Source organism: Cryptotermes secundus, unplaced genomic scaffold (assembly GCF_002891405.2).
Source record: "Cryptotermes secundus unplaced genomic scaffold, Csec_1.0 scaffold92, whole genome shotgun sequence".
In the NCBI taxonomy this organism is placed as follows: domain Eukaryota; kingdom Metazoa; phylum Arthropoda; class Insecta; order Blattodea; family Kalotermitidae; genus Cryptotermes; species Cryptotermes secundus.
In genome coordinates, this window is record NW_019728498.1 from 2,606,652 (window position 1) to 2,623,419 (window position 16,768).

The window sequence follows — 16,768 nt, forward strand, 5'->3', positions numbered from 1 at the left end:
ATCAGTAGGCATGCTGTCAAGATCGTTTGATTAATGGTAGGATTATTTCTCTGATCTCCTATTGTACTTATATTCGATTAATCACCTATGATGAGTGACATTTAAAGCCATCTTTTAACCTTCTTATTAGTAGCTTCCTCCTCCTCCTCCTCCTCCTCATCATCATCATCAACTTCCTCTTTTTGCTAAACGTTACGGTGTTGTGGTCAAAATTTCTATTACGTATTAGGGAGACACTTTTATATATTGTCGACCTGTAAATGGGCACACCTGGCTGGAATTTTCGTAGATTTTTTAGTCTTCCTGCAGCCAGATTCTGGTGTGGTAACTTAAATATGCCATGACGATGTCCTTCTCTATCCATCCCAACTCATACTTTATATCTCTGGTTCAGTCCCAAAGCCAAGCAGTTCTCAAAACGCCATTAATTAAACCAAGATCCCCCTTCCTCTCCTTCTTTATCAGGCACATCAATAGGAGTGTGTCACAGTGTATTTGGAAGAAGTACTCGTGAAATTTAGAGATGAATGAATTGTTATTGCTCGGTACGATCTACGTATGTTATGCATATCATTCTTGTTCCCAAACCTCTCAACGTCAGGATATACGGAAAAACAGTTTTGTCAGTTGGTTCATATGAGTGGGAAACGTGGTCTTTGACAGTATGGAATGAAATGAATTGGAAAGTGCTGTGGAAAACATTTTGAACGATTGAGTGGGCAATTTAGGCTCTTAACACAAAAATTAGTTTCATGATTAAGGCAAATCACGTAGTATTGTTAAAGCAGTCAAATGTAGAAATTGTAAATTGGCTGAACATGTTGCTTGGGTGAAAGAAACAAAAAATATATGCAGAATTTTAGTAGGGAAACCTCTCTGGAAAATCACTTGAAATACCGAGAAAAAGACAGAAGATAGATTGACCTGGTTCATAGTCGTGTCCACTGCTCAGCTCCGGTTTTAGCGGTATGGAGTTCTGCTACCACAGAGTTAAGCTATACTGAATTTTGTTCTGCTGTCTTCCAAACCAATATTTGGGTCGAAGAGAGGTCAAGTGACAGGAAGTCGAAGAAAACTGCATAATGAAGAGCTTCATAACTTGTACTCTCCTGCAAGTATAATTAGAATGATCAAGTCAAGGAGGAAGAGCAGGGCAGGGCATGTAGCAGGAATGTGAGAGAGGAAGAATCATGTAAGATATTGGTGGGAAAGCCGGAAGGAAGGAGACCACTTGGAAGACCAAGACATAGGTGGATGGACAATATTTAAAATGGATCTTAGATAATTAGAATGGGATGGTATGGATTAGATTGTTCTGGCTCAAGATAGGGACCAGTGGAGGGCTCTCGTGAACGCGATGATGAGCCTTTGGGTTCCATAAAATGCTTGGAATTTCTTGTTTAATTGAACACCTGTCTTCTCCTCAAGAAGGGCTCAGCTCCATGAGTGAGTGAGTCTTCTAAACTACCGCTCGTCACGGCGTCCACTTTGTTGATTTCGCAGGATCCTTTTCGGAAGAGTTGTCATTATTTGTAGATGGTCTGTTCCTTTGGTCTATATTTATCTGGTTTATTAGTAAGATACTGCAACTTTTTTATTTCGACCCAATTTATTATTGACTTTTGGAGCTCGTAGTTGTCTTACATCAGATGTTTTGATCTGATTAACAGACAAAATGCACTCCCCTAGAGAAACGATAAAGCTTCTGCGAAAATTGTAGGCCTCCACTCCGTTTCTAAACTAAGACACGTTGAAGATTATTGTCTCTTGGGATGTGACACCTTGTACTTCGGGAGAAAGATACCAGACTGCACTCATAACTTTCCAGAGAACATCTTTATGGTCACCGCTGTCAGAACCTCAAAGCTCACAAAGACACGTGATCTGTAAAAAGAGACAAAGCTGTCCTTGTAACAGGCCGTGAAGGCCCATATGGGTGTGAGAGGTCGAGGCTCCCACATCTTGTAGACAGTCGGTTCATAGATGGCAGTGAAATTGTCAGCCCTACGCGCCCGCTGCTCTTTACCCCCCTCAGAATCTTCCTGGTACCCATTTCTGTTAGTGGCTGAGTGAACCCCAGGGACATATGGCGGCTGGAAGGATTAGTTAAATTCCACAAATTCATTGACCTCAACGGGACTCAAACCCGCGACCTTCCGGCTTGCAGCATAGTGCCTCAATCAACGACGCTACCGCGTGCCCCTGGACGTGGTCTACTTACTGTGTAATTGTAATAATGTGAGATTTGAGGTCTTGAAAGTGGCGAAGATTAATATTGTGACATTCTGGGTGTGACGCTGTGTAGTCAGTTAGGTCGTTACTAACGTTTCGGGGAATATATTGCCCCATCTTCAGGGTAGAAGTTTTGATATTAGGGGTTCAGTTATGGCCTCATCATACAGGTTGAAACATCTGAAGGAAATAAAGTCTTCTCGGGCTATCATCCGTGTCAATTGATTAATCACCATCAGATCCTGAAGATGGGAACAGAGATGGTCTCTGAAAAGTCGGTAATATTTAGCCAACCGACGCGACTGATAGTCCGAAAAGATTTTATCCGCTTCAGCCTCCATGAAAACTTCAGGTCCTACCATTTGAAGGAAATTAAACGTCGTGTAAGTTCTTCACAGCCCCTCTTGTGTCTTCAGAATACTGTGCTACTGAAATCTCCAAGCCGTTAATTACAGATGCTCAAGAAACTAAACACACTAAACTCAGAATTATGATTTCAGGACGGGAATAACCTTGGGCTGACAAAAATTGTATATGCATGTTTAGCTGGTAACGGTAGCTCTCTCAGAAGACGGGATCTTGGGTTCGAATACCACACAAGTCATGGATATTTGGTTTGTGTATGTGTTTATTCTGTGTTTGTGTTGTCCTGTGTTTAGGCAGAAGCCTTTCGACGAGCTGCTCCCCCGTCCAAGGGGTCCTACTGTCTGTAAAATGACCATGTAACTGAAAATCAGTGGCCAGAGCCCAAAGGGGCTGTAGAGCCAGTGAAAAAAAAAAAGCATGCTTACTGCAACTGCCACCCGTCAGATGAATCATATACTCAGTAACGATGGCGGTCAACTGGACACCCAATGCTGTACTTAAGACCTTCTTCTTGCAGAAGAAATTATGACAGCTTGAAGCACTCCCGAGCGGTTGTCAGATGCTCCCCAAGTCTTGATTTTTATCTTCATGTCGTATGCGCTTATCAGAACAGGAACCCCACCCTTCAGAGGAGACGGACGTATATTCAATTTGTGATATTCGTGACAATTTCGTGCTTCTGTGTCCGTGACCTTCATGCATCTTACATGTAATTTGTTTCCTGAATTCAGCACCATTTAAATATGTGGTTGAAGTTGCGTGTCGTGATCTTATCGCGTGTCTCACTGACTCTTTCCTATAGTTTGCCTCCTGTTTCCCTCCGTCTTGTTAAATGGGAGAACGCACTTAGAACATAATTAGATTTAATCACGAATATGATATTTCCCCCTCGTTGGTGTCTCCACCTTATCGTGGTGAGGGGGTTTGAGTATGCCAAGGACCCTGAGAGCTATACCAGCGGTAGCGTAGCTACTGGCAGGGCCTCCCTTGCTGGACAGGTCAAAGGGTAGGCATCAGACGAAGAGAGAGACCAAAAACTGATGCCGGAAGCAGCGTCATCAGCAGTGACTTGAAGCACAGAGCAAATGATGCTCGAGATGGTTCAAGTTCGTATAGCAACAGGCGTGACCAGAGTGGTTTGAACGGCTGTTGTACTGCGATGTGGAAAGCAAATGGAAAAACTACCACATTATCACTTTTCCTGGATAGTCTCTTTCCAAAAACAGAAGATCGCATTAAGTGGAGGAACTGTTTTGGAAGAGACTGTGGACCTGTCGTCTGACAGATTACTGATGGATGGATGATATTTCGTTTGGTTGTATTTATTCTCGTATTTGATTTATATTTATACGTATAGAATTGCAGTATTGATTATATAAAATACGAATTAAACGTTACAACTGTATATACATGGCGTAAGTAAAAGGTGCGAACAAACTTTGGACACGAGTTCCACTTACCAAAAGAGAGAAAAAAAAGTCCATATCAAAACATGTGTCCGGAAACATGCAATTTGTGAGTTATAGCTGACAGAGTACTGTGCAGACACCAGCAGCAGCTCAGCATCAATGTGTGGGCAGTGACTACTGGTGATGGTTCGGTAGCCCCGCATGTTTTGCCACATCGGCTTACAGGCAACTACTACCGAGGTGTCCGCTTACATGACCTGCCAAAGCTACTGGAAGATGTACCACTGGCAGTCAGAACATGAATATTGTTCTCGGACATACATGATGATGTTCAGGCACATTTTAGCCGTGCTGTGCGAGTTGCTCTCAATGACACCAATCATATCCAAGGGATAGGTAGAGATGGACCCAATGCATGGTCTCCTCGCTCACCAGGTTGGAATCCTCTGGATTTGTGCCTGTACGGACGCCTAAAAGCTCTTGTTTATGCAGCTCCTGTTGACAACGAAGAGGCACTTAAGCACCGCATTGTGGATGCCTCCCAGACTATCCGCGACTATCCGGTATTTTTCAACGGATGCGGTGGTCGAGCTTGCAGTGAATCTCGTGTGGGACATTTAACACTTATTGCAAATTTACTATTTCAGCTATAGCTCAGAATTTAAAAGTTCCCGGACACATGTTAATGTGGACATTTTTTCTCTTGTTTTGGTGTGTGGGACTCGTGCTGAAAATTTGTCCGTACCTTTCAGTTACAACCTGCATAATGCATTTATTACCAGTGGTAATTCATACACAGTACGTTCCATTCATAGAGCCTGAAATATGTATCCTGCTGAGATTTCCCAACAAGCGATCAGTGGATTCAGTGATAAGCCTACATGACTTACAAAAATGTTTAGTACGCGCCGTAGCTCAGGCGGTTAGTCGCTGGCTTCCCAATGCGGCAACCCGGCTTCAAGCCCGGATCTGATTATGTGGGATTTGTGGTGGTCAAAGTGGCGCTGGGGTAGGTTTCCTTCGGTTTCCTCTTCCAGTCTTCATTCCACCAATTGCTCCACAATCACCCTCATCTATCATCTGGGGCTGGTACAATGGGCCAGTAGTGGCCGCAGCACCAAGTGGAGCCAGTCTCACCCCACTAAGGATAATGAAAAATATAATAATTCAGTTCAATTCTTTGTTATTTATGTGCTGAGCCAACAGCCGCAAGGCCAATTACAGACACAGCACAATGTAGATAAAAGTGGTTACATACTGGACAAACACAACTTGAAGTCAAAGACTAATTAAAGGTAAACATTGGAGGAAAACACATTAATATATATAAAGAAAGAAAAACAAAATTCAGTTCAATTCATTTTTATTTACGTGCAAAAACTTAACAGCACAGTGGCCAATTACAAAGTTAGCACGAGTATATAAGGTACAGAAAATAATGAAAACAAAATACAAATATGACAAATAAATCTGTGAGCATTAACCTAAAGAAGACTTAAATATATACATACATTTATGAATTATTACGAGTGTTGCTAATACTATTAGTAACTAANACAGAGAGTAAAGAATGAAATAAAGCATGGAATGTCGGGTAATGTAGCAGGTAAACATTTTTACACTTTTCCGGGTGACACTGTAAGATAATTATTAGTGCGTCCAAAGCACGGTCTGTTGTTAATTGATGCTGATCAATTTTTATCGAGTCATAGCAGCAAGATTGCAGATTGTGTCAAGAGAGACAGGCTCTCTTTGGCTGACTACAATGCCTTGTTCTGGTGGCTTGTTCCAGGCATAGCAGAACACAATGCGAACCCAATTTCCTGCAGGTCGTTATCAGCGCCGGAGCTAGTAGCAGTTAGTGGTGGTACGTCGGCTTTGCCCCCCCCCCTCTCTCTCTCTCTCCGATGTTCTGAGAATGTGGCATCCACTTTCAGAGCTGAAGGTGNCAATGATTAAACGTTGGTATACCAACGCTGTTGTGCTGTCATTTGTTTTTGTACCGACCTCGCTTCTGAGCGGCGTATGTCAGTTGAGTCGGTGTTCGACTATAAATAACGAAGTATCTGTGCCTTCTCTCTCTCTCTCTCTCGTCTTCTCTTTGTTACTCGTTCCCTTTCTTAAGTGGACCCCACAGCATCAGGGTATGGGACGAAACAAAGACAGGAAACCGAAAATGAAAAGAAGAAAGAAAGGTAGAAAAAAGAAAATAGTCGGCGAACTGATTGTTTCTTTACTTATTTATTTAATTATTAATGAGAATAAAGAAGAAGGTGAAAGACAGGACGACTTAATTCATGTACTGCATCCGCTCCTACATGCGACTTCCTGGCGTAGTGCTTAATTACATAAGCACAGGGGACAATTTTACTTTTGCTGTCTTTTATGTAAGTCCATCCTTATTTACGTAATGAATTAAGGGAAAGAAAGTACACGAACAGAATAATGGCATTGAATTAAGAGTGACAAGGAAGGGGAGGTGACAAAATAATTCAGAAAAAAACAGAAAGAACAGACATAATGGCAAGAAGTGAAATATATAAAACAAATTGAAAGTGAAAACGAAAATTTAGTAAATTGGATAAGGAGAGCCGATCACAGTGGCCGAGTGGCCTAAGGACCAAAATGTCTTTGCCTCCTCGAACACTGGGATCGTGGGATCAAATCCCATTTGAGACATGGTTGTATATCTGCGTTCTTTCTGCGTTTCTGTTGTCCGGGCTGATCACCCGTCCAATGAGCCCTGCCAAACTGCATGCGAAATTCATAGTTCTAGACTAATTTTGAAATGGGAATAAGCCAGAGGACCCAATCTGTGATTGGGATGATAGCAATGAGAATTCAAATCAATCCTTGTGTAGTCACGTGCAAACTTAACAGAACAGAGTTCAGTTACGAAGTTGGCACGAATAAGAAGAAAGAAATAACGAAACATGAACAAAACACTAAACAAGTCGGTTTATATAATAATTCAATTCAATTCAATTCAATTCTTTATTATTTATGTGCTGCGTCAACAGCTACAAGGCCAATTACAGACACAGCAGAGTGCAGATACAAGTAATTACATTATGGACAATCACAACATAAAGTTAAAGACAAATTACAGGCAAGCACTTGAGGAAAAACACATTAATGCAGACAAGCAAATAAAAAAAACAATAATAATAATAACCATAATTTAATTAACATAAATCTAAGTGTTATTAAGAACTGAGAAATGAAACATATAAATATTTAAGTAAGAAATGAAAAGTATAGATTTTCAGAGAGAATAATAGTAATAATTCAGTTTATTGTTGTTTATTGTACATGCAAATAATAATAATACTAACAATTATACTGTATTTAAAAATCGTTTGGGTAGAACATTCCTGGCTCCGAATACGTGAACATCCCTGCAAACAACATTAGCAGCTGCTGCACATCTAGCAGAGGGACAATTTTTAGATGAGGAGCAAACATTGAACAATACAAAGTCTCTGATATACCGAGCAGGAACTCTGAGACCAACAATTTCCAGGACAGAAGGGCAGAATTTCGAGCCAAAATAAGCGTGAATAAGAAAGAGAGGGTCAAGGCGATGTCTCCTAGTACATAAAGTGTGTAATTTTAACTCCTCAAGAGCAAGAGAATAATTGTAATGAACCTGAGGATAGAAACGATTAAAACAAAGGGCCGCAGACCTCTGCTGGATAATAATAATAATAATAATAATACACGTAAAATTAATGCCATCCCTGTAACACGCAGTGGAGGCCCATAGGGTTGTGAGACGCCGAGTCTCCAACATTTTCTCTAGATAATCGGCTCACACATGGCGGTGAGATTGTCAGCCTTACGCGCCGGCTGTCTTTTACCCCCAGGAAGATTCCTGATACTCATTTCTGTTAGAGCCTACTTAGGCCATAGTGCGACTGGAAGGATTAAATCAAGTGAAAATTTCAGTGACCCCATCGGGAATCGAAACAGCGACATTCGGGCTTGTAGCATAGTGTCTCAATCAATTACGCTACCGCGTCCTCAACAACAAGAATAATAATAATAATTTTAAGAAAATAAGAGTGCGTGAGGCACAATATGGAATAGGCGAGGATGGTTAAAGTGATAGATGTACCACGAAGTTGTAAACAACAGAATGGGCTAAATAAAGGAGTAACAAATGGAGAGACCGTAGCATGCGGCAGGAAAATTGGGTGATAAGGAGAAAATTAGTATTAGTGAACATAAAGGGAAAGTGGATAATTGATAAGGAAAAATATATGTACCGACATAAAATGCCGGAAGAACGTGAAACAAGGGGAGATATCAATAAATCAGGGAGCGAATGAAGAAATAATAGAGAATGTTAGACATAAAATACGGCAAGAACGTGGAATGAAGGGGAAATATATGAGATAAAAAAGGTGATATATTGAGGGGCCGTTCGGGGAGAAAAGACCCTCGGTACTGAAAGAACAGACTTATTGCTATGGCAAAACCTTAGATAATAAAATTCAACGTTTCGTCTGTAGTAGCTTCAAACTGATTTGAAGAAGCTGCCAAACCACAAAGAACTAAAGTGATCAGTAGTAAATTATGAAGTATAAGAAACAATAACACTAGAAGGGTAGCCGGGATAGCTCAGTCGGTACAGCGACTGCCCACGGGCTGGACGACCGACGGGTCAGAGTTCGAGTCCCGATAGGGTCAACAATTTTCTCTTCTTCACGTCATCCAGAGCGGCTCTGGGATTCACCCAACCTCCTGTCCAACAGGTTTCGAGGACTCTTGCTCGTGGGGTGAAAAGACTGGGGCGTGAAGCTGAACACTCACCTCCAACTAGTGCCCAGATCAAGAAAATTTGGATCTACGTGTCTATATCCACTCCCCTATACGGATTCATGGCGCTGTGCTTAGTTAAATACAAGGACAACTTTATCGTATGAAACAATAGAAAGATACAACGTATTCCCGTCTGTTTAACCCTCTTGTGTCATCAGAATACCATTTGAGAAGACGAATATAACCCTATTAATGCAAACAAATGCAGCAAGAAATTTCTTGGGGGTGGGGGGATATGTGCATATCGCCGAACTGAAATATATGTATTTGTATGTTACGTGATCCGCTATTTTCATGCTATGATACAATGAACGCGTAATAGGGAGGACATGCCTGTTTTTCCTCCTGTTCTCGTGTTTTATTTCCAAAATCATTAGAGAATCCGATTAGCATTTGATGGCAGGTCTGCACTACAAAGCATGGGACACATTTAGTTTTTGTCCTTTTCGGTTCACTTAGGTCTGTTTCACAGGGAGACAGTGCTATATACCTATTTGTCAGATATCTTGAAAACCGCTGTTCATAAAAAAACAGAGTAATAGAAGTGAAATATTGCAGAAATATCCAGTTAAGATTGAATGCTTTGTATTTAAATTATTTCCCCATATTTTATATATGAGTATTTACAAAATACAAGGCAATAAAGGCTTTTCAGAAATCATATTTTTAAAACTTTTCATTAAACTAAAACATATTTTGAGTCTTATTTTATAGGAAAAGATTCGTAAGTTATAGTGAAGAAATTTGAACAAAATCTGGCTTTATTCAGCGATATAAGCTCACTCGCATATTGCTCGACATTTGCTGAATATCTTTACCGGAAACCGAAACAACAAGACACGAATCTCCCAAACTCATATTCTGGCAGGTTGGCGTCTTGAAACTCTACTGCCTTAAACAATCTTCTTTGTCCTCTTTACAACCCCTCGGTACGGACTGCACAGAAAACACAGGTTCTCTATTTTTAGGCTTCTTTACCGCGCTGTTGCATAACAAAGGTCGCGGCGCTCACCACATAGAAAACACCGCTCTTCCACTGTTGATCGCTCATTTACTCAGTTATTCCATTTCAACGGCTGTACGCGTCACATTTTGTATCGTGACAATTCCTCTACTGTTGCGTGTGGGCATTACCCAGCAACCGTTGTTTCTCGGGCTCAACAGTCCTTGCTTTGAGTAAATACGCCAAAATATTATTCTCCCACATTCTTCTCGGTAGTGCGAGCAGATGTTTCTCGGGAAGTTCTCCCACCTCCGTTGAGTTTCTGCAACCTAATCACATCCCCCAAACCACCGTAGACTTCCTGCTTGTCAGTGTCATGGCGTACCAAGTCCCTCGTTACGTAAGACGCTGCGTCGCTCACAGTGGCTTGAGTCTGCTTCACTTATGTCAGGTTTAAATATTTTGCTGAGCAGTTTGTTTTCAGACACTAGTAATTTATATCCTTTCATCGAGGTAACAGACCACTTATGGAATAATATTTCTTCCACTTTTTTGTTTCTTCATCATCGTGTTCTGTCTGTTCAGTCCTTTTGAAGAGCATGTTGGACTCTCCATCTTAACTGTGGCAGCCCTGTATTTCGTCTTGTTGAGTTGTGTCTTAAAATTTTCGTTGGAATTCGTCCACTTCCATGTAATATTACCACTGTTATCTGGAATTAGAATGTTATTACATAGATTAAAAATTTCAATTCTTCCCTAATTTTCGTATGTCTTGTTTGGTCTACATTTCTAAAAAATTTTGTTCCTGCAGTTTTAATTTTAGCTTTTTCTATATTTGTATCGCAGTCCAAATTTCAGATCCATGTGTAAGTGTAGGTACTGCCATAGCTTTATAAAATTGTATCTGTTTACCTCTTCTTGTCATTTGTCTTGTAGCGTAGTTTGTCGAGGAACTGTGCTAAAAGCCAGAATTCGCGGATTCGGTTTCTAATGGCGTCATTGGATTTTTCATTTGACCTAATCCTTTCAGCCGTACTATGGCCCGTGGTGTCGACTTAGCCTCCAACAGAAATGAGTACCAGGAATCTTCCTGGCGGTAAGGGGAGGATGGCTGGCGCCTAAGGCTGAAAACCTCACCGTCATCTGTGAGCCGATTGTCTAGAAGATGTGGGAGCCTCGATGTCTCACGACCCTATGGGCTTCACGACCTGTTACTGGCATAGCCTTTACATTTGGTTAAATCTGCTATTTTTATTTCTAAATACGAGAGTATTTGTTGACTACTGTAATTATATACAAACAAACAAAAACAAACTCCGTGGCTTTAGTCCACATGTGAACTATACCGATCGAACGACCGTCGCATGTCTGCGAAATTAGTGCCAACTTTAGCGGATAGAGGGTGTCGCGTGGTCAGCACAACGACTTCCTATGGCCGTTAATTTCGGTTTTCTAGCTCGCAGCCTCTACTTTTCCATTCAAGTAGCTCGCAAATTGTTCTCACGAGGCTGAGTGGACCCTGTTCTAGACCAGCTACATCTCAGAATATCTGATAGCTCCGGGAATCGAACCGGAGACCTCTGGATCTGTAGCCAGGAACTCTGAACGCTAGACCACAGAGGCGGTCTGTAATTATATATCCTATGTAAATAGAACTATTTATTTGTTCAATTCTTTGATCATTTCGCTAATTTTGTTCGCATTCTCTATTAGCTATGGGAATTTACATTGAGCCAAATCGGTAAGAAGAGTCCACAAGCTCAAAGCATTATCTTCTTGTCTTGCTTAAAATAAACTTTCCAAGAGAATTTGAATTAAACAGTAGAATAAAATCCTGCATTAACTAAAAACAAATTATTGATTTTAGATAAACATAAAGAGAAAAATGAATGCCTGTAGACATGCTTCATAACAATGCATTTGTTAGAAATCCCGTTCAAGTGAGTGAGTCACCTCCAGCTAGATCCACGTTTCAATTATCTCGGGCTGTCTGATAACGGAAGATCTCCTTCACGTGTTACTGTAGAGCGTGGTGACATAGACATGTGTCAACCTGCCACCATTGAAATTAAGTGTCATCTGTGTGAGGTTTTCAAAGGAGCAGCAGTCAGACCTGTAATTATATTTTACATAAAAATGTTTTCATAATCAATTGAAATGGGTCCCCGTTGACTCGTTTTATAAATGAATGCTCTTACGGTTTTCAGAGCATAAAATTTCAGTTCATTTTGTATTCGAGAAGCTCAGTTTCATACTTTTAAAATACTAATTTTTCTCCATTTGTTTTCAAGTTGGAGAGAAAACAGCACATTTTTTGATGATGTATTTTTACTTGGTAAAATGTGTTCACGGCCAGTCAGGGTAGCCGAGCGGTCTAAGGCATGCACTGTCTTCGCTCGCTCGGAAGCCGGGATCGTGGGTTCGAATCCCACTCAGGGCATGGATATTTGTGTGCGTTTTTCTGTGTTTGTCTACAGGTAGAGGCCTTGCGACGAGCTGATCACTCGCCCAAGGAGTCCTACCGTACGTATAAGATTTAGAAAAACCGAAGTGAAGGGAGAAGTTCATGGAGGTAGGCCTAGGCCCACTGGGGCTGTAGTGCCAAGGAAAAAAAAAATGTGTTCACACATGTCAATACCCGTTGCTTATTAAGTCGACACACGTGTATATGTTTGCACTTACACAAGTAGGCCTCTGCCTGGGTGTAGATTTAAATGTTTATTGATAAATGACATTACACGAAACAGGAGAAGAGAAGTAGATTGAGAGGAAAGAGAATAATGGCCGAGGGGAGAGTTAGAAAGAAGTCAAAAAATTAATCGGGAATGGCAGAAATAGGACCTATTAAAAATATAAAACAAACTCCGTGGCCTGTAATCCGCAAGCGAACTATACCGATCGAGCGACCGCCGCCTGTCGGCTAAGGGCGAAGTTAGTGCCAACTTTTGCTGATAGAGAGTGACACGTGGTCAGCGCAACGGATCCCCATGCTTTCTAGACCGGACTATTAAAAATATATCATAAAGAAAATCGCAGAAATGTTCTTGAAAATACGAAAAAGAAGGAAGATGTGTACATTAATATATATATAAAATAATCGTGTTTAGATCTCATCTAAGAGTAGTATTGTTATGATGATTAAACCTGAAGTTTAAGATGGGCATGACATGTATAAAAGATATGAGAAATAAATGCTTTCAGATCTTTTGTCGGGAAGTCTCACGGGAAGAGACCGACTGCTAGCTGAGACATTAAAGAGCAAAGTAATGTGAAGAAATAGGTAAGCAGCCTTGGTGAAGAGGCTAACTTCTTCGGATCAGAACCCGAAGACCGGCTTTTATGTTATGACTTTGAAACGCGCGGCCCGTAACAAGACGAAATTCCACGAACAAGTGACTGACAGTTAATAGTTCAGGCAAGATCCGTATCAAGGAAATACTTAATAGTGTAATGATGATTTAGAAGGAAAATTGTACAGTGTTGTGACACAGCAATGGATACATTTTGAAACGAGACGTTCAAGGATTTTATGGTCTCACAGCTGTGGTTATGAAGGGTTCTGTATTGTGTAATATAACGCCCTGTAGTCCGGTGAAAGTAAACCGACGTTTCGAAGGAACATGATGCCTCAATCTTCAGGGTTTAAGAGTAAGTCAAGTAAGAAACCAGCATGAAGAAGGCAGCAAGGTTGCGCCCATCTTCATGATGGTTTCTTGCTTTGAGAGGCCTGAAATTAAAATAAGTTGGTTTCGACGTAAAGACCGCCTCTTTGGTCGAGTGGTCAGAGTTCCAGCCTACAGATCCAGATGTCTGGGTTCGATTCTCGGGGCTACCATTTTTTTTTTCTGAGAAGTAGTGGGTCTGGAACGGGGTACGCTAAGCCTCGTGAGGACTATTGAGGAGCTATTTCAAGGAAATAGCGGTTCCGGTCTAGAAAACCGGATTAACGGCCGTGGGGTTTCGTTGCAGTGACCACGCGACACCTTCTATCCGCTAAAGTTGGAACTAACTTCGCCAACAAGCGGCGGTCGCTCGGTCGGTATAGTTCACTTGCGGACTAAAACCATTGGGTTTGTTTGTTTGTTTGTTTGTTTGGTTCCGAGGTAAGACATACTTCTCAGACCGAGGACTGAGTGATCTTAGTCAACGATTTTCTTTGAGTTCTCCAGTTTCTGTAAACATATCTTTATATACCTATTTAATTTCTGTTCGTATCGAATTCTCGTCTGCATTATAGCCTGAGGACTTCATACAGCTTCTTTATGAAACTAACCCACCAGACCTCATACTAAAGGAAAGATGTGCACTTAGGCCTATAGCCTGTGTTTTATGGATGTTTGCTTATGTAATATGATCCCGTAATTTTTTTTTTCCTTGGCACTACAGCCCCAGTGGGCCTAGGCCTTCCTCCATGAACTTCACCGTTCACTTCGGTTTTTCTAGATCTTACACATTCGGTAGGACTCCTTGGGCGGGTGATCAGCCCGTCGCAAGGCCTCTACGTGTACACAAACACAGAAAAACGCACACACACAAACTAAACATCCATGCCCGAGTGGGATTCGAACCCACGATCCCGGTTTCCAAGCGAGCGAAGACAGTACATGCCTTAGACCGCTCGGCTACCGTGACCGACAATTTTAACTTTTACTGCACAAAATGACACGTTGTCCATATTATAATGAAGGCTTCTCTTCCAGGCTTTTGAAACAAATGAATGGACGACGGAGGGTTATTTTGAACATTTGGAGCAGTTGCTGAAGCCATGAAAACGTATGGAATACAAACGGTAAGAGACATAAGTTCATTATAAAAGAATACTCAACATATTCCTGACCACAACTTGGGGGTTTACGACATGAACGCCATTTTAATTTTATGTACTTAGCGTATACCCTCATTCATTGTAGGGTTTATATTTTCCGGACTTGTGCAGCTGTTCGCCTGGTCAGTTGTCTGCTTCTTTCGCCCGCCCACTGTGCCCGCAACTCTTCCCCGAGCAGCATATCCGAGATCGCTAAAACAGTCAGACAGTAAAAGAAGCGACTGCTTAAAAATGCGCGGCGCGGTCGAGGACAGAAGTCCCTTCCGGAGAATTTAAAAATATTTTAATCTGCTCTCTCTTTCTTAGTTTCATCTATAACTGGTTACCACGGAATTCCAGGAATTTGTATTGTGTCGTACATAGTTTATAAGGGAAACCAGAGAGAACCTATTTGATTGTTAGAATATTAAAACGTATTTCTCAAAGCAGCTTTCATCCCTCGACTTATGATTTGGTTTGTGAATACACAGTTTTAATGTAAAGTGAATACATGTGGAAGGAACAGCATCATAACTCGAAACTCTTAGAAATTTCTGCAGCGTTTTACTTCAAGAGATAAGAACAAGCACCAGGTAGTAACTGGGGAGTGGGCAAAGGACTGTTAAATAGATGCATTGGAAATCCTAATTCAAAGCGATTACAACCTCACCATCAAAGACTCTTGTTTCAAGGTGAAGATTACCGCCTTCTTGGAAGCGACACCCGTTGTCTGATAATCTTGAAAATGGAGGCAGCAGGTTCCTCCGAAACGTTAGTAAATATTATGACGTGTATACCCATTGCTAGACAACGATTCGGTGAACACATTTCCGCAACATAAGCACTCAACAATAGGACATCCATTGCTAGGGAACGGACCAGTGAACATGCATTCTGGTACAGTAGAAGATTATGTTTTCCGTGGAATCAGTGCAAATTGATTATAAAAAGTGTTCGGCGGGACAGTAGAAGTAAAAGCAGAGAATAGTTGTCGAGAAAATTGGGTAGAGTTCTGGAGATGGCACTCCAAGGCGATTAAGAAGAAATGGCAAGAAAGGGAATGAAATTGAAGTGACAGGAAGACTGTGATAAATCCGTTGCCAGGATACGACTAGTGAAGACTGAGAAACCTAGTGCGTGTGTAACGGTGAACTGTAAAGTGTGTAGATCAGCGATAGCTCTGTACTGCCTGTAGTCTCGAGTTGCGTGAATGTATAAGATGTAATACATCCAATCATCCAATCCAAACCCCTTCTTCTAAGTCACCCCTACATGTGACCATATCTATCAGACTGCATTACGTCACATCCCGGAAGAGAGTTACTTTTACAGCCACCACAGGCTGGATCGCCAGATCTTACGTAATTCCAGGCTCTTTCCCATATAAAATTCTTTATTAGGAACCGTCGTAACACAACAGTCGTGTTGATAGAAGAGTGTGACACCCCTAGTGTGAACAGCCGGCCGTCGTCTTAGTCATCCGTCTGACAGGTTATCACTTTCCCATACATTTTATTTAAAGTACTGTACAAATATAACCTGTCACTTTGCAGAAACCTCAGATAAAATTAGTAACGTTGCAACACGTCAAACACCGACATCGGCAGTGAAGCTTCTCACAGTGGAAACAGAGCGGTCCGCAGATAAATGCTGTTTGAGAAACCTGAATGTGTTTGAGTACGTACTTTATTACAGCGTACAGCGATAGAGTAAGACATCCTTCTGCGCCGTCTGCTGCAGTTGATTCATGTCAGTGTAAGGCTTCACTTCCGGTTCCCGCAGATAGCGTGCAGCTACGTAGTTCTCAATGCATGTGAGAGTTTATAAGAAGTTCTGGGAAGAGCTAATCGCCTGTTTTCCTTTCACTGTAATTTTAGTATCCGATACAAATAGAAAGAAAATTTTAATAATAAAATAAATAAATAAAATCTTGTTATCTCTCGCTGAACTAGCCTAGTCTTATATGTTGAAATAGTTGGGTAAATTGACAGGAGTTGTCCAGTGATTGAGATTAGCTCTTTCTAAGGGGCTCAACTGAGTAGGTGGCTTTCTTCCTCATCTGAAGAGGGAAGCAGATCCAGTTTCCGAAACGTCGTGTTTTCTATTTCCTAGAATTACGGGCGATGGAAAAAAGCCCCCAAATCCTGTAATTCTGTATGTTATCCACCATCGTCAGAACCCTTCAGAATC

The 16,768-nt window shown here is 41.3% G+C and overlaps 1 protein-coding gene across 4 annotated transcripts in view; it reads left to right on the forward strand.

Moving 5' to 3' along the window:
• LOC111865140 (zinc finger protein Elbow) overlaps nucleotides 1-16,768 on the forward strand; it is a 1,021,422-nt gene that overhangs the window by 405,905 nt on the left and 598,749 nt on the right. For all 4 annotated transcript variants that reach the window (XM_023852904.2, XM_033751700.1, XM_023852903.2 and 1 more), the window contains exon 3: nucleotides 14,475-14,563. In XM_023852904.2, the coding sequence (XP_023708672.1) occupies nucleotides 14,550-14,563 (14 nt within the window). In that variant the 5' untranslated portion in view covers nucleotides 14,475-14,549. The remainder of the gene's footprint in view (nucleotides 1-14,474; nucleotides 14,564-16,768) is intronic.